Raw genomic sequence first — 18525 nt, 5'->3', positions numbered from 1 at the left:
TGCTGTGTTTTTAGCATGAAAGTGAACTTTCCAAGAGCTGGGAAAGCAAAGTGCTGGGGTTTTTTTCTCTGAGCTGACACCACGACTTCAAAGACAGTGAGCAGCCCTGCTGGGCTTCCTGAGGTGGCGGTGGGTGCTCCTGCTCCCCTCGGGAACAGGCTGGTGTGGGGCTCTGACAGCGATGGGGTCAGGGACCACCCCTGGGGCTCTGGGACCATCAGTGGGGCTCAGGGAGCACCCTTGGGGCTCTGGGACCATCAGTGGGGCTCAGGGAGCACCCTTGGGGCTCTGGGACCATCAGTGGGGCTCAGGGAGCACCCTTGGGGCTCAGGGACCATCCCTGGGGTCAGGGACCATCCCTGGGGCTCTGAGACCATCCCTGGGGCTCAGGGAGCATCCCTGGGGCTCAGGGAGCACCCTTGGGGCTCTGGGACCACCCCTGGGGCTCAGAGACCATCCCTGGGGCTCTGGGACCACGCTGGGGGTCCGCCAAGCTTTATGCTGCCCCCCGGGCCGGCCCTCGCTGACCCGGGGGAGGGAGCCAGAGGAGGCCGGTGCGAGGCCGGCGCTGTCCCTCCCCACCTGTCCCATCCTCACGGCCGCCCCGGCAGGGGGGACACGGCGCGCCCACCGCCCGCCCCCACGCCGCGGCAGGTGCGGGGCCCGGCCGGGTCCCCGCCGGGAGGGGGTTGCGCCCCATCGCCCCCGGGGTGCGGGGGTGCGGCCGCTCCCCTCGGGGCAGGGAGCGGGGCAGCAGCGCGGGGTGGAAGCAGACCCGCCCGTCCGGCCCGGGCTCTGAGGGGGCCCCTCGCCGCCCCTCGCCCCCCGCCCGGCCGCGGGGCGCATGCGCGGCGGCGGCGCGGAGTTGTGAATGGCGCGGCTGTTCGGGCCGAGTCCGGAGCGGGAGGAAGTCAGAGCGCGGGGAGGGAGGGAGGGAGCGGGCGGGGGGCGGGAGCGGCGGCGTCGGGCTCCGGCAGCGTCGGGCTCCGGCGGCTGCGGCTGCTCCGCGTGCGCCGCGGGAGGAGGAGGAGGCACGGGAGGAGGGGAGCGGGGGCGCCGCCGGCGGGGGCTAACAAAGGGCGAGGCGAGCGCTGGGGCTGGGACAGCGCGGGGCGGGCGGGAGGGAGGGAGGGAGGGAGAGGAAGGAGGGCAGCCGGCGGCGGCGGCGGCCCCACCACCATGCCGCGGGTTGTCCCCGACCAGCGGAGCAAGTTCGAGAACGAGGAGTTCTTCAGGAAGCTGAGCCGCGAGTGCGAGGTGAGGCGGCGGCGGCGGGGCTCCCCCTTCCCTCCCTCCCTGCGCGGGGAAAGTTTCCGCGGGCCGCGGAGGGGCCGGGGCAGCCCCGGGGCTCGGCGGAGCCGGGCGGGGACGCGCAGTCAGTGCACTCCGCTGCCCCCTTATCGCCGGGGCTGGCCCCTCTGATTGCGCGCCCTGTTCCCCGCAGATTAAATACACCGGCTTCAGGGACCGGCCGCACGAGGAGAGGCAGGCCCGCTTCCAGAACGCCTGCCGCGACGGCCGCTCCGAGATCGTAAGTGGCGCCGCGCTGCCCCGGCCGGGCCCCGCCGCCGCTCCGCGCCCGGCCCCGCTCGCCAGAGTTGCGGGAGCCTTTGGGGCGGGGGCTGCGCGGGGCCCGGGACGGAGGGATCGGGGCCGGGCGGGACGGGACGGGGGGAAAGTTTTCCTCAAGGAGCGGGCTGACACCGGCCGCCTTTCAGACAGCGAGGGGCAGGAGGGGTTCGTTGGCAGGCAGCGTTCGTGTCCGCCTCGGCAGCAGCTCCGCTCCCAGGTGCCGGCTCGCTCCGCGGCGGGGACGGAGCGCGTCCGGAGCGCCGGGGTGACAGGGAAGGGAGGGAGATCCCCCGGCGGTGCGGACGGGCTGTGCTCCTTCCCTGGGCACGTGCTGCAGCTACCAGCTGCTTATTTCAGCATTCAGCTTTTTTTCCCCTCTCTCTCTCTTTTTTTTTTTTCTCTCCGGAAACAGTAGCCTTCAGAAATGAGTAACATTGTTCAGAAGGCGCTATCTAAAAGCCTTGGGTGAGCTGTTTGATGTATTTGTGAGCTAAATCAAATGCTTTTAGAATTAGGCTTTGAAACTTGCAACTTCAGCCCCGTTTTTCTCATTCATTAAGGTTAGTTACAGACTGCTCTCTTCTGAATTAAGAAGTGAGATGAAGTATGGCTCGGAGTAGTCAAGAACTGACTCAGTATTTCCGGATTTGATCTGCTGTAGGTTGCTTCTATAGAATCAGTAGCTCATACCATTGTCAAGTTTGTAACTCTTGACTATTAAAATGCAGAAGTAACCTCTTTTTCATTTACAGTATATAGTGAAAGACAAGGTAAAATAGAAAATAAACCCCACTTTCACCAAGTTTGGTTTATGAGCATTCTTTAATTTCACGTGGTGTATATACCACTAGTCAATTCACAAGGAAATTATTTTTACACACAATGAAATTACTCGTGTGGACATCCAAACAAAAATAGTTAAATACTTGTTACTCTAGCTGGTCTTGTCATTTGCATTTGTCAGTAAAAGGCTACACACTTAAGAACATGATTACCTTTTACTGAGTAACTTTATTTTAGCTGAATCTTAACCCTGCTTGTTACCGCTGGTCTTAGAACCTGTAATATTATCTTGTGAGAGGCTCTCTGTAGACAGGTTCTTAATTTTACTGTTTGTTTTACGTTCAATTTTCATAGTGCATGTTTGCTTCCTTTAAGAAGTCACCAGGGAAACAATAGGTAGGTAAGGAAGACATAGTTGGCTAGCATTGGAAATTCCTGTACAGGTGAAAGTGCATAATATACTTGAATCCCTCCCTAAAAAAAAAAACCAACAAAAAAACCCATGTAGCTTATAAACCACCTTGCTAATGCAGCCCATGCAGCTATTTGTATAAATAGGAAATCGCTTTAGTTTTACCTTTGTACTTCTAAGCCTGCTGCTGTCTTTTTCTACCACAGCTTCAGCCCTTGGAAGCAACCAATGATGCCTGTTCTACATATTTTCACTTCTACTTAATTATAAAACAGGCTCTATATTTCTTGATCTGAAACATCTGGTTTTGTTTTGTGAACAGGGCACGAGTAGTCAGGTTTATTTAGAAATGTAATGTGTGTAATGACTGATGTTAAAAAGAGCTAGTAATTTTACTTTTTTTTTTTTTTAGTCTTGAATGTTTTTCCAGACATCAAGGATTTATTCTTTTATCTCCAAAGGGAGCCTTTGCAAATGACCTTACATATTTTTAAGCAGACAAAAAAGCAGAGAGAACAGCTTAGGGATTTAATGTAGAACCGGCAGTGTGGTGTTGCTGTGTCTGTCAAATAGCTCTTGATTGAATAAAAAAAGTAATTACCAGTGTTATGAGAAGTAACTGTGAAATATATTAAATAAGATTTCATGTTTGCTGGTAATGCTTTGATAACTTGAAAATACCTTCACACGTTTGGTTTGTCTTGGAAGGGGCTTGTATTTACGTTGTCTACGTGTGGGTCAGGTCACCCTTGTAGTACCTGATAAGCTTTTTGCAAAATTTGGGGCTTAAATGTCTGATGGCTTTTCAAACTGGGCTTTAAAAGGCTCTGCATAGAAAATTATAATTTTCCTACTTTCAAGTTTAAAACTAAACTGGTGGTGTGACTTTTTTTTTTTTTTTTTTTAGTTTAATTTGCTTGTTACTCGAAAAATGTTGGGTTCCATGTAGTCCTGTGTGGTTAGAAGCGAGTCTGCTCTCAAGTTTTTCAGTATTGGCCTATGATTTGATTTGAGAAGCCCACGAGTATTTTAACTGGATGGTTTTATCTGTTCCAAGGGAGGGAACAGGCTTCAAAAATCCAGAGAAAAAATATCTACGTAGCTTTTTAAATACCCTATGGTTTAAATGTTGCCTGCGTGACTCCATGAGGATGTGGAATTTATGCACTTTTGTTTTCTTTTTTTTTTCTCTTCTCTTCTTTTTCAATGGTTTTTCCTGGCCCTCTAGCACACACAGGGGTGGGAGCAGGGAGGCAGGGGCACTTGGCTGGCTTTCCCAGAAGGCAAGGATAGTCCTTCTGAGCCAGCACCAGAGCTGGGGTGCTCTGTAGGGGTGCAGTGCTCAGCTGGTTTACGCTCAGAAGATCTCAGTCTTTGGCATTTTAAGTGTATAAATTGAGGAGTATAAAACACGTACTTGCTAAAGATGCTCGGAGATAGGAAGGTAGTTCTTGAACAGACTAAGTGGTGAAGACTTACAGTCACAAGTATTTGGAGATAATATTTTGTTGGTATGTAAATAGAATCCCTCAGAGGGGCCAAGGGACAGCACAAGGTAGTCAGGCTGATAGTGATGGTCTGCAGCCCTGGCAGTTTGGATGCCTCCTGTTTATGCAAGTGTATCCTTGATGAAGCTTCTGTTTTGTTGATTGAAGTGTTTGTCTTTGAGCATTGTAGGGCAAACAAATATTAATGTACCAATGCAGTATTCCCCCTGGTATTGCTAGGACCGATTTGTTAATTTTGATGACATTGAGAAAATGCTTACAGGAGGTTTAAAACAAAAAACAAACAAGCAAAGAAAACTTACAAAATCTGTTATTGAGGATAGCCTGGAATGGAACCCAATTGCAGACCATGAGCCTCCCTTGGCAGAGGGGAAAGAGTCAAGACAAAGCACTGCTACTTTCAGAATGGGAGGTATTAATCCTGTGGCAGACAGCATTGCAGCCCATGACTGGAACTATCTTAAATAACACGTAGAGCTATTGTGTCATAGGTAGCAGTACAGTTATGCCATAAAGTTCCTGAATTCTGGGTTGCTTGAAAGAAATCTGCTTCTCAGGAAATTCCAGCTATTAGAGTAGGAGTTGTACAGCTTTTAAGAAGAACTATATTCTAGATTAATGACCATTTAAATCTAAGTGATCATGGTAATCAATACAGTTGTTTGATTGCAACAAATTACATTTAACCCTGGGATTTTGAGTAGAGTGATATTCTGGGAGCATGTGTGAGTATTCTGGTTCTTAGGGGACAGTGTGCTCACCTGTACCAGAGAAGAGTATAAATAGTGCAAATCCAACTTCTGCTTGCAAAAATAATTTTTCATATAATGTCTGTAAATTGATGTACTCTTTATGGCTTGGAGTTAAGATATGCAAATAAATACAGAGAACTATAAAGAAAACTGAAGCCTATTTTCATTTGAAATCGTAGAAAATTATTTGCTTGAAGGCAACGTGTGCTTTTTCTACTATGATTAAGTCGGTCCCTTTAATGATTTTACAAAGGGCTGCAGCTGAGAATTCCTGCAGTTGCCTGTTCTCCCTGACAGCATCTGCTGGGCTGGATTTCACGGGTGCCTCAGTGTGGCACGAGGACTTGGTCCTGTGAGGTTTGACTGAGCTGTGCCAGGAGATGATCAAATAGGAGTTTTCACGTGTCAGTGAAGTGTTTCTCTAGGTATAAGTAGATTGTGAAAGGAGACAAGTAATTTTCTTTTGAAAATAGTTGTTCCTCAGTCTCAGGTCTCGGGAGTTAATTTTCCCTCAGCAGTACTTCTTTGAGAGATATGCAGCCTCTCTAAAATCATGGGCGGTTTTTAACATTGCAGGTACTAAGTTGGTGCAGGGTATCCAGACAGAACTGAAAGGACAGATTCTAATGTCAGCAAAACTGATTTGAAAGAAGTATTGATTCCATGTTGTATTTTATATCCGAAGCAGCCAATGGCAAATGTTGTCAAAATGGAATCAGATGTTTGTAACTTAATACTTAAGAAAAATGATGAGTGCATGTTTTTGACTTTAAGTATTCTCTATGCTGCCTGGCTTAAGACATAAACTGATGTAAAAATAAATGACTGCCTGCATAATTTATGTAATGTCTTGCTCCCTGATCCTGTTTGTATTGATTTTTCTAAAAGGCTTTTGTGGCCACAGGAACCAATCTGTCTCTCCAGTTTTTTCCGGCCAGCTGGCAGGGGGAGCAGCGACAGACACCGACCCGGGAATATGTCGACTTTGAAAGAGAAGGAGGCAAGGTAAGAGGGAAATTGTTGTGACTGAAGGGAATTTGTGTGCTGTGCTGCTGGTGTTATTAGTATGGACCACACGTGTTATGCAGAATTTCTGGTATTTCACAGGTAGGTAGTGATGGGAGTGCAAGTGAAAGCTGGCAGGATAAAATCTGGTGTCGCTCTGTTTTAAAGCATCTTGATGTTTCTGCAGGGAAATGTGGCTTTTTATTATTCTGAAGAACAGAACTTTAGTTCTGCTGCCGCGCTGGGATAAAATTCTGGGGAACAATTTAAATTTGATGTTGTGCAGCTGCTTCTAAGGTGGTTCAGAAATTAGACTTTGTCCAATGGATTGTGGTGGTCTAATGAAAATTTGCACTTTCAACAGGTTACTTCATTGTGTCTTTGGCTGCCTGTTGATAAAGCAAGCAGTCAGTGTGCTCTAAGTGGGATGAATCTCTTTCTCAGTTTCACCCTGAGCTCTAACACAGAAGCAGCATCACTTTCAGAATTGATTTCTGAATCTCTCTTTTCTGGGGTGGTTGTCCCATAGACTGATATTGAAAGCTGGAATTCCCTGGTGACAGTGATGGTTACTGTGAAGCTGCATTAGATTTAAAGTCAGAAACCTTCCTTTGTCTCATCAGAATAAAGTTACCGAAATCACTTACAGCTGGTTTTGTTTTACAGGAAAAACATACCTTTAAAAAGTAGACACTGTCTCTTATCTATGCTATTGTAGGTGCTTTGGGACTAATCCAAAGATCACTGAATTCGATAGGAGACTCTCTGCAGACCTCAGTGGGTTTGGACCAGCACTTAAGCCCTCACAGTCTTTCTATTTCAGGCTAATTTCTGTGTAATTTTTTGATTTTTAAAGACTTTTAAAGGACTACAAAATTCTTCATTTGCCTGAATTTTTTTACCTACCCTTATAACAAGAAACAGCTAATGCTACCAAACCTACCAGGCTGGAGGAAATACTTGAAGCCTATTCAGGTTTAATGGCATATTGGGTCTTTTAAATACTTCTAGGTGGAAGATAAATATTTCCTATAGTGGGAAAACTTGATTGGAAGAAAAAAAAATTCCTGAGGGCAGTTATGGTATTTGGAATTCAAGTTAATGAGTTTTTTTGGAAAAAATTGTTTTCCATGTAGTCCTGTGAGGCTTGCAGAAGTTTGACAAATTGGGGGAGAAGGAGTGAAGCTGGCTGTCTGGGTACTGGCTGCTTTGCTAAGGAAGCTGAATTGAATCTGGCTCTTACTGAAAAATATTGATTCTGGCTCACAATTGAATGAGGAATTTTTCTTGTAATGTGTAAGAAGACTGAAGTCTCTTTTCTTCCCAGTTCAAAACTAATTTTATTTACTCCTATGATTTTTTTAACTTTGTTTTCTCTGAATGAATCCTTGAAGTACTGAACTACTTCATCCATTTTCTTGTGTTGCCTTAATCATGTAGGAGCGTGGTAGATATGCTGTGTATTAAAATAGAACATGAGCCTCATTAGTGAATGCCACTCCCTCTTTTATGTGTGTTTACAGTCAATTCTAGAGTGCCTCACTAAAATGTTTAGGAGAAAACTTCTGAATGAGGCTGGAGTTGGGCAAACTGATAAGTGGGAATTATGTTGTACTCTGGTGTGGACAAATCACAAATCCCTGGTTGTAATCAGACCTTGCTGGGTAAATCACACATGAATGCAGCCTTGCTCTGCCCAGAACTGAACTTCTCTGAAGGGGAGCCACTCCCACGGTCTGGGCAGAACGGGAGAGGGTTTCTGACGTTATCAACGGAAACAGTTCAGTGTTTCATGTGAATTGTCTGAGATTTTGTTCTCTAGATTTTTGTCATTTGGCTTTATTAAGAATTTCTTTCATGGGCTCGAGCGGTCTCTTAAAACCATGTGATTTTTTGTAGCTCTGTGCAACATTGTTTTATGAGCTTTGATTCTTGAGGCAGTGCATAATGCGTGTTTGTTCATCACTGGATTTATGCCAGCAAGGCATGTTTTTAATTATATGAATAAAAAAAGGCTATGGGGGGAGCTGTCAGTTAATTATTATCTTAGGCATTAGTTTGAGATCTAGAATGTAGATAAACTTACCAACACTAGAATATTTTTATTCTGGAATTCTGCTTCGGTGTTTGGCCAAGCAAATGATGGCCCAAAATAGTTTATCCAGATTTAAGGTATGTCACTATTGTGCCTAAGCAGTTTTGTACACACATTGACAAAGCTACCAATGCAGCATCTGCTAGAATTGCTGCTTAAATGATTGAATTTTGGAGGGAACAACACCCTTGTGAAAGTTGGGATTCTGAAAATACATACTTCATAGGCTTGAGGTTTTTCAGTCTGGTATTTCTTAACTGAGGGGGTTTTTGTATGCTTAATTTGCCTTTTAATTTGATGCATCTGATGTTCACAATGGGTGGGTAGGCCTCTGGTGGATACCCTGTCTTCATTAATCCAAGAATTGGATAGCTAAGTGTTCACTTAATGTTTCTACTCATTTTAAACCCAAATTTAACATTTTTTTTTGAGATAGCTTTAACATTCTGTGCTGTCTTTGACCTGCAGCAAATTTAATTGTGTATTTGAGCAATTTTTCAGGTTTGTCATGGCAAAAGAAAAAACAGCACTGAGAATAGGTTCCTAGATCATAAAAATCATAGAACATTGTATTTCATTGTGATTGTGGGTGTGTGGGGGATGTGTCAGACTCAGTGTATGTCCCATTTCTGGAGGACTGAACCATGAAAAGCTTCATGATCCTTTGTGTTGTCAGCCAGTGTCCAGGGTTTTTTCTTTTTGTTTTTTTTTTTGTTAAAGAATAAGTGAATAGATGTTGTTAAGAAATTCAGAGGTAGACAGTGTAGTAGTCTGATGTGTTGCCTGAAATCTTACGTGATGAAACCCTGCAGTTAAATGGAGAGCTGTGTTTTCACCTTGGATCTCCAGTATCATTAATTACTTAGGCTGGTTTTATTGTGGTTAATGAAGTTCTTTAATTTTTATTTCACTTTTATACTGATGCTGTATGAACTTCAGGCTGAGCTCTGTGTGTGTGTGGACTTCAGCGCATCTTAAAACCTAATTTTATTCAAAGTCCTTTTGTTTTATTAAAAGCCGTGTGAACAACTTTCTTTGCACGATTGGTTTTGTGTCCTTCTCACAGCAGGATAAATGCCCTCGGTTCTCACTTGTTACTCAAGATGTTCATGTAGCTCTGCTCTTCCTTACTTGAAAGAACATCAGTACTCAGATATTCTTTCTCGCTGTTTAAATACCGGTCACTGATGAAGTGTGTGAAGTTGCTTTACTTCCCCTCCCCTTTATAATACTATTTATAATGCTATTCTCCAGCTCACCCCAGTGCAGCTTTGCTTCCTGTCTGTGCTGCTTGGCGGCAGCTGCTCGTAAACCAGAGCCTTCCACGCTCACTGCAGGGAGATGTGCTCTGAGCTCTGCAGCCTGGGAGGAGAGCACAGCAGACGAGATGGGAATGGATTCAGAGTGCCTGCTGTGCCACATGTGAGCTGGGATTTCTACTCATTAACCATTAACTTTGTTCCAGCCAGAACGAAAGAATTTCAGTTTTCTCCTTGGAGATGCTGCACGTTCCTACTCGTGCAGGTTTTTGTCGGAACTGAGAAACTTTATTTGGCTGTAAGTTGTTGTTAACTGCTTGGCTGAATCTAAAGAAAAGAAAATCTCTGCTGTGCTGCAGATGTTACAGCAGTAGCAGAAGTGTCATGAGAAAGGTGCTGTATTTTAATAAAAACTATATTTTAATAGTTTTTAAATAAAAACTATATTTAAATGGCAGGCAACAGCATCAATTTTCCACTTGTGTCTTGTTTTCTCACTAGAGGTTTGATAGATAGGACTTGTCCACAGATTAGCTTGTCCACAATTAACAGATTATTGGAGTGGTGTATTGGCTGCTCCATTTCCTGAGCAAATGCAATTTCCAGTCAAACACAGGATCACAAGTGTTTGTAGTAGAATTTGCTTGGAAGGGGAAAGCCTAATTTATGAGAAATACCTGAACATCTGTGCTAAGATGTATTGAGTCGGAAGTTTTATTTTAATTTCTTTGGTCATCACCATTTTCTGAAGAATTTAGGTGTAACATTAAGCCTTTCACAGAGCTTTTGTTTTCCTTTCTTTAGGTGTGCTTACTTTTTGAAAAAAGGTGAGGGTGCCTGGACAACCAATGTACAGTTTCAGCTCTTGTTTTGCCCTCTCTGTAGTGCTAATGAGCCCTACTCCACCAGTCCCTGTATTTTCAGTCCTGTAGTATTTGGGGTTTTTGCACTGTCATCATCTAAAATATTCTCACAGTTTGCAGTTACTTGTATGTGTTCCCTGCAATTCAGTGAGTCTCTGGACAAAAGGATTTTACCTTTTCCCATATCAGTGGGAAAGGGTGTCTGATGTTAAGGATTTATAAAAAAAAAAAAAGCCATAATATATTAATTAAAGGTCACGCTGTGGTGTGCCACCACATAGGGCAAACCATCTCAGCTGTGAGATGCTTGTGGTCTTCACAATTATCAAGATTTCATCATTCTATTTGTAGTAATTTAATGCTCCTTCAAATTATTGTGAAGGTCTCAATTTAGAGTGTTTCAGGAGAGGTGCTGCAGCCTTGAGGAGCTGGGCATCACCTGAGGAAAGTTCATGGAGCTGTTTGTGTGTGGGGGAACTTAGGGACATGTAGGATGTAACTTAGTTAAAACACTAGCAACTGTCAGCCTTTAAGGAGTATCTTGTAATTCTCTGTGGATCACCTTTTAATATGTGTGGCTGTTTTGTTTCCAAGGAGCTGTCCTGCTCATAAACACTTTCTCCTGCAGAACAGGAGATGTTTCCAGATCTGAAGGCAAGGTGAAGTTCACTGTGTAGCTCTGTACAGTCCTGGACTGATTTTTAGCTGGTCCTTTAATGCCCTGGTGGGTTAGGATAACACTATTTTGGGGTCAGATTTTTATCATGTCCGTCTGTCTTAGTTTGTGCTCACTCCAGGAACGTGGGGCAGGGAAGATCTCACTGGTGCTTTTCCTGAGCACCCTTAAACAATGTTATCCTCCTACTCGTGCCTACCCGGTGACCCCACAACCCCAAACCCTTGTGGTAGCTGGGAGGGATTGTTCTGTGGGGAGCAGCAGGTGGTCAGTGCAGGCCCCTCAGCTGCTGGGCTGGCTGTGCTCAGGGCCCTCGAGCTGCCTCTGCCTGCCCGGCCAAGGGAAGTGGTGCTGCCCTGAAGAAACCCCACATCACGTTCCTTTTGATCTTTCTCAGACTTTTTCTGTTTGCCTTAAACAAGAAGGTCAGTGTGTGGTTATTCTGACAGCAGATAAATGGGTTTGGTGGAATATCTAGTTTGTACCCAGCCTGGCTGAACAGCTTGATTTTTTTTTTTTCTCAGAGTTGCTTGATGGGAGTCCTGCAAGGGCTTGGTGAATGAGAAGAATCCACTTTTCTTGATCATCCCCTTCATTAGTTTTCATCCAGGATCATCTATATGGTTTTGAGTGAAATATTAGTTTTCTATAGATACTTGTGATTCTAAAATTTATTATTATCTTTGTGCCTGAGAGTCTCTTGTTTGGCAGAGACTTCTCAGTTTCTTTTTCTTTCTTCTCTTTTTTCTCCAGCTATGTAATTTCTTTGTTTATGCTCCTAGAACCATTTTTGCTTTAGAGGAGAGTGAAACTTTTTCTTTTTTTTTCTTTTTTTTTTTTCCCCTAGATACTTGGAAATGTTCTTTATTATGACCTGCTGTTGCATAGAGGAAAGCTATTTAGTCAAAATTCCATTTGAAGCCAGGTAGTGATAGTGTATCTTTGCTTATTCACTTGACCTCTCAACTGGGAGATGCAACTGGGAGTTTATACACTATGAACAGTTAGGAACTTGGATTTTGGGAAGAGCAATCTTTAGGGCACGTAGATTGCTAGGACATGTTGTCCTGGGCTGGCAAGCAGCCACTGGCTGGGTTTGGACAGTTGTTCCTGCCAGAGTGATTTATCACAGGGTGCCCTCTGCCACCAGAGCATGAGTCACACCAGGCATCTCTCATGTGACAACTATCCCCAGCCTTCTCCCTGTAATCCTTCACCCCCCTCCATCTCTGGTCCTTCTGTTCCTGTGCTCCCTCGTTGGTCATTCCAGGCAGGTGATGCCATTCTGGAGCAGTGAGTTTGGAGCAGTGCTCACAGCAGCACTTGGAGCTGTGGGAGGGCTTGAGCTCTGCCAGCAGCAAACCTGCCTTTGCTCAGCCCTTCTTACCCAGTGTAGAAGCAGCTATTCAGTCACAGCTCCTTGAACTCTTTCCAGTGGTTTAAATGCACTCATTAGAGTTGTATAGACAAGATTTCAAATATACTCATGTCATCATCCTAAAGTTTCCCAGAGGAGGAACAAAACCAGTTAGCAAGCTCACTTCTGCATTTGGGAAACAGCACAGGGCACAGGAGTGCTGTGTGGATAAAAGCAGTACTTGAGATCTCTACAGCACAGATGCTGGAAGAAATCCAGACATTTGGATTGTTGAATCCTCTTGTTTGCATATCAGTCTCCACTTACTGAGCAAAGTTGTTAACATTATGCTTCTCTACTCTTCTTATAAATGAATGAGAAAAGTAAGAGCATCACTGTTGAGAATGTCTACTTCTTTGTGAAAATCACTTAATACTTCATGTTAAAAATAATTCAATAGGATGATGAAACATCTACTCCCAGAAACTGTTACTTTTCTGAAAGTTACTGTAATGTTTCTTCAAGCTTTGTTGTCCAAAGCACAAGTAGCAAAATGAGCTCATTAACTTGTATAATTGCAAGTTTGATGTTACTCTGTTAAAGAAAATTCCCAGCCATTGCTAAGGATGTTCTCTGCAGAAGCTGACAGTTTTCTACAGAATATTTGACACTATGAAATTTTATTGAATGATGAAAGCTGCATAGTTGTTATAGTTTAAAAAAGACAAAAACATGCTAACATTATTTTAAGCCTTGATGCAGCACTACTTGTTGAATAAATGTTCATACAGTTTTCCCAGACTTGAATCCTGCTTAAGGGGGAAGAACGAGGCTGTCAGAGTGCTCAAGAAGGTAATGAAAGCCAAAGGGCAGAAGCAGCAACTTTTCTTGCCCCTCTCCTGCTTGGGTCCATTCCTGGATGGTTTTTATTAGTTGCTTGCCCATATTGTCAAGATCAGGTAACTTCTAGTTGAGTATACTTGCATTACATGCTTCAAATTTTCAGTTCAAAAGTAGGGGCTTAATAGGCTGTTTATTTGCACCCAGGTAGCACGGTGTGCAAATGATGAATTCTGGATAAACCTCTTTTTCTAACCCTCTATTGCAGTTGCTGGTTATAACTGCTTTTTGCTATGTGATTTTTTCGGAGAGCTTGAAAAGAATGAATTTCCCGAGGAATATTGAAATTTCTGTCTGGAAAATATTCTGTCAACGTGGCAGAAAACTGTGTTTGCCCCTGTTAGTTACTGGGTCTGTGAGCATAAGTATGCATGTATGCTTGCAGCAGCAAACCAAGCAGCAGTCTCCTGGGAATCCTTTGCTGCAAAAACATTATTCTTTTTAATTGTTGCAACAAAAATGGAGTCTTTTAATGCCTGCCCTCTCCACTATAAAAGGGAGGGTAGATTTCAAATGCAGCCATCTTTCTTGTATAGAATCTGGTAGTAAAGATGGACTGATAAAAGACCCTGTAGAGTTTCAAGGGGGAAAAGCCCAGCATGTATTTGCCTTTCAGATGCTCCTTATATTCTGCTCATTGCATTTGGTTGATTTTTCAGTTCCAGCTGTGTGGTTGGTTTTGTCTTTGCAGGGTCAGACAGGAGCCTGAGGTGCAGGTCTCCTTGGGAGGCATCAGACCTTTCTGCAGTGACAATGTGAAAACTAGAAGCCACTGACTTTTTGCTTTGTGTTGGGGGTTTTTTGGTGGTTGTGGTCAGGTCTGGTTCATGTTTTCTGCTTAGTCCAGAAACTGCACTATTTTGGAACGAAGAGCTGTGTCTGGAGAGCCTTGGTTGTTATTAAATGGATGAGGATAACTTCTGTGCGGGAGCATTTTGGTATTTTTCTGTGCAAGCTTGTAAGCAGAAGTACTGAGCAGTGGTCTTAGTCCAGGAATAAAATGCTGCAGTTTCCACAGATTTTAATCTGACATCCCTACTGCTTCATATCTGTTCTTAGTTATAGGCTTGTTTTTTAGTTGACTGAAATAGCAACGTGCATAATTTAATGAAACATCAATCTGCTTTCAAGAAGGAGTCATGATTACATACTTGAGCTAACTGTGCAGAAAAAACTAACAAATGAAACCAACCAAAAAAACCATAAAAATACCAGGTTTTCTGAAAGGGACTTTCAAATTCTGACTCTCCAGTAAAGTGAGGAAAATTCTTCTGCTATTCTTTTTGTGACATTTTAGAAACTAAACCCCATTACTGTAGTATTGCAGTAGTACAGAAAACGTGTTGGGAGAGGTTTTGTCGCAGCTCTGATGTTATTTACAGAGATATTTTTAATGTGAGTCTGCACATGGATATTTTTGCTACATGAATTTGTAAAAATGGATTGTGCTGCATCTGAATGGAACCTTCTAGGTGGATGTTTTTCAAAAGTTTAATGATATTTGTAATTACAACAGGTGACTTCTATAAGCACACTTCAAAAGTGACTGAAGTACATAATCCCAGCCCATCAGGTTTTGCTGTGAAGTTGGCAATTGCAGTATGTTCTGAGGTGTTTTTTAGTTCTGAACTGGAGTGCATTGTTTCCTCAGGGAATACACTAAGGAAATATTATCACTTGTTATCCAAACACCTTCTGCTATAATTAGAGAGCTGAAATAATTTTTTGTGTTGTTGATGCTTTTGAATGGAACTTACTGCAGAAGTTTTTTGAGATTTTTTTGTTGTTGTTGTGAAATACCTGAGGTTAATATTTCAAACTGTATATTGAATCATATATACACACATAGCATATATGTGTGTATCTATAGGCATGTATTAATTTATAAGTTTCTATGGAGTAGGGGGAATGTATTTATGAGTCTAAAACTTAGATTAAAAAAAAATAAAAAATTCCTATGACTCCTGAGTCTGGCAAGTGCAGTATTTTGTTAAGGGTCCAAATAAAAGACATTTTTGAGAAATTAAATCATAGTTGCAACTTTGTTAATTGACTTTAAGCAGGAGCAGAAGTACACAGAAGCAGAACAAACCAGGGATATATTGCTCCAAAGGGGGAAAAATGCAGGAGTTTAAAGTATTTAACAACAATTTTAACTGCTTATGTACAACAAATCTCTGCAAATAATAGTTAACTTACTCAGCCCTGTGCTCAGCTATTTTTACTTGTTGCTATTAAAATTCTAGTACAGGCTGTTAGCAATTTGAGGGATATTTTGTGTTTCAGCAAATTCTTTTATTCAAGATATCTTGTTCCTCACAGTCAGTGAATTTGAATTTCCAGTGCATTTTGTCATGTTAAAACATCATGGTATGAAAGGCTGCATTTAAAACTTCTATTTTCTTCTTTTTTTTTTTCTCCCCCCTCTTAAGCATAACAGTCTAGATTGGAACTCTTATCAAGCACACAGTTTTGTTAATATGCTGGGTTTGCTTGAGGAATCAATCTGTGTCAGAGCTGATGAAGCAGAGAAACCTGATTTCATTTTGAATGTTTTGCTCTCTTTCCAGAAATTCTTCTTGTGTTCTGTAAAAACTAAAGCCTGGGTGGATTCTTTTTGACCTGTTTGGTTTCTGGGTGAGTGTTGTGGGATGTGTAGTTAACTCAGAGGAAAGAAGAAAACTAAAAAGTTGAAATGGGCTTTTTCTAACGAATACTTCACACACTACAACAGACCTGGTCATTCCTCCTCTTACCAGCCTCTTTTCAGATTATTTACATAGCCTAAATCAGCATCATGGAATGGTTTGGGCTGGAAGGGACCGTAAAGACCATCTCATTCCACCCCCTGCCATGGGCAGGGACACCTCCCACCAGCCCAGGTTGCTCCAAGCCCTGTCCAACCTGGCCTGGGACACTTCCAGGGATGGGGCAGCCACAGCTTCTCTGTACCAGTGCCTCCCCACCCTGACAGGGAATGATTTCTTCCTAATCCCTTCCTAATTGCCCTCTGGCAATTTAAAGCCATTCCCCCTTGTCCTGTTGTCAGAATCTCCTCTCTGTAAAGCGAGATGTCTCTGTGATCCCGAGGAGGAGGAGCAGGGCACAGGCAGAGAGCTGGTGCTGGCCCAGCCTGGTGTCCCTGGGCCCCTCCTGCCCTGCCCAGCCCTGGCCCAGCAGTCCCACCCTGGCAGCTGCTGAGGGGGCAGCAGAGGCTGTTGGTGGTGGTGTGATCCAGCTGTGACACGGGTGCCACCCCTGAGAAGCCTGGAGCTGTAGTCATCTTGAGAGCCACAGTTGGGTCATCTGTGTACAGCTGTTTAGGAAAGACGCTTGTTTGGTCAGAAAGTATCACTTCCTTCACGTTTTTGCAGAAGAGTGTAAGGTTTAAATGTTAACAAAACCTCATTTTCATATAATGGAAGGTGCTCAAAAATGTAGCTTATAAAATAGAAAACATTTTTTTGTGTGTGTTCGAAGAAAGAATAATAATATGCTTTGAGGCATGAGGCAGAGGATTGATCCAAATTAAAAACACTAAGAAGTCTATTTCACTCATAGTGACTTTCTGAAGGGGATTCTTTTCAACTGTTTGTATTTACTGTTTCATTAACAGTTAAAAAAACTGTTACAAGGTTATTATTTTGGAATTAAACCTACAAAGTCAGAAAAATGCTGTAAACTCTGTCTGTACCTTGGTTGTTTGTCATTAGTTTCTTTTAAAGTCAGAGTGATGGATATCTGGAAGTGTAGTCTGAAGCCTTGTGTGGAGTTGTCAGCTTTTGCTGTAACTTCAGTTGTTACTCTTTTTTTGCATTTCATAGATTGCTTCCTCTCCTGTGCTTTGTCCCCTCTTTGAAATCCAGGCTAGACACCCTTCTCTGGGATATGAGAGTGAATCTTGGCATTTGGAGGGGACCCAGGGATGGAACTGACTCAACTTCACGTTTCAGCACAGTCATGCCACATGTCCATGGCAAGACTACAGCATTTTATTTATAAAGATGTGTATATATTCATATAAGGTTCCTGTTAAAGGAAAGAGATAAATACATAATTTCTTACTGGAACATTTTGAACAGGCAGTCTCCTTTTGCCCAGCAGTGTGTATAGATAATGTCAGGAGGAGCTGGATGAGGAGGTCAGCCTTGACCGATTGAACAGCTTTCTCTCTTGGAGGAAATGTTTCCAGCTGTTCCTTTCTCAGTGGTCAGTGTTTCACCCATGCAGTCCCTGGGACACTGCTGTTCAAACATGACCAGTGGGGTGTGATCCTGGGGGAGGTGGGTGAGCAGCTGGGAATGGGCAGATGTGATGAGGCACAGGGTGAGTCAGGACTGAGCCTCCTCTGACAGAGCGACAGAGCCTTCTGCTCCAGTGTGCTGGGAAAATGCAAACAGCAGGGAGGGACTGCACCCCTTCACTGGGGACTGCTGTTCCTGGGGGTGAGCTGGGGGGTGAGCTGGGCTCCTCCTGGCTCTGCCTGATTCAGGAGTGGGTGGGTGGTGAGAACAGGGCAGTCCCTGGGGGAGGAAATGGCTCGGTGGCTGTGGGGAGCAGGAGCACTGTCTGTAACTGCAGGATGTGTGGATGGAGCTGTGGGGAGCAGGAGCATTGTCTGTAACTGCAGGATGTGTGGATGGAGCTCACAGATAGCCTATCTCCAGCACATCGGTTAAATACCCTGGTGCTGTGAGATAAGGATTTACTAGAGGGCTAAAATAGGATGTGAAACTGAGGTTTTTCATCTTACGCTCAAATGAAGCAGTTTTTAAAAAGTCATTGAGAATTGTCCTCTGTTTAAATGGCTTGGTTTTTAAAATATGAATGATTTGTGTTACAGGAGCCATGTCCCTGCCTATTTTTAACAACAAAGATAACTCTCAGTTAGTTGGAGTTGGAGGAGAGAGTTGCTCATTTAAATGCAGATCAGAAGAAATAACAGATTAGTTGAAAGAGCACGAAAGGGAGGGTGAGATACACTGTATATTGAAGGTGTGGCACAGAGGTCTTTGAGAACAAGCTGACTGGGACTCCCAGAAAGCACAAACACAGCTCAGACAATTTAGAACCCAACTAAGCCTATTCATGCAGCACCTTCTCAAGTTTATGTGTGTTTGTGGTGCTGTTTGTCCTCTGTCCAGATAATCTGTTAGGAGATAAGAGTGTTTACTCTTGCTGCTTGTTCAATCAGCAAGCAGAATATTTGTTCTAACACTAAAAGGCTGCTTCCAAAGTAACATGTCTGCTTTTCTCATTTAAAAATTCTAATGCTACTTTGATCTGTAGTAGAAGTTGGAAATGGAAGATGTCATTTGAGATGAAATTATTTGTACAATAGCC

At 43.6% G+C, this 18525-nt stretch overlaps 1 protein-coding gene across 2 annotated transcripts in view; it reads left to right on the top strand.

Moving 5' to 3' along the window:
* Positions 1 to 1143: 1143 nt before the first annotated feature.
* The window catches only part of CBFB (core-binding factor subunit beta), a 39735-nt gene continuing 22353 nt past the window's right edge, over positions 1144 to 18525 (top strand). Inside the window, exons 1-3 of one of the 2 annotated variants that reach the window (XM_032701337.1) lie at positions 1144 to 1257; positions 1445 to 1531; positions 5916 to 6032. In XM_032701337.1, the coding sequence (XP_032557228.1) occupies positions 1180 to 1257; positions 1445 to 1531; positions 5916 to 6032 (282 nt within the window). In that variant the 5' untranslated portion in view covers positions 1144 to 1179. The remainder of the gene's footprint in view (positions 1258 to 1444; positions 1532 to 5915; positions 6033 to 18525) is intronic. The other variant, XM_032701336.1, reaches the window with a different exon arrangement.

This window comes from Chiroxiphia lanceolata, chromosome 13 (genome assembly GCF_009829145.1).
Source record: "Chiroxiphia lanceolata isolate bChiLan1 chromosome 13, bChiLan1.pri, whole genome shotgun sequence".
Taxonomy (NCBI): Eukaryota; Metazoa; Chordata; class Aves; order Passeriformes; family Pipridae; genus Chiroxiphia; species Chiroxiphia lanceolata.
This window is presented reverse-complemented; position numbering and strand designations above follow the sequence as displayed.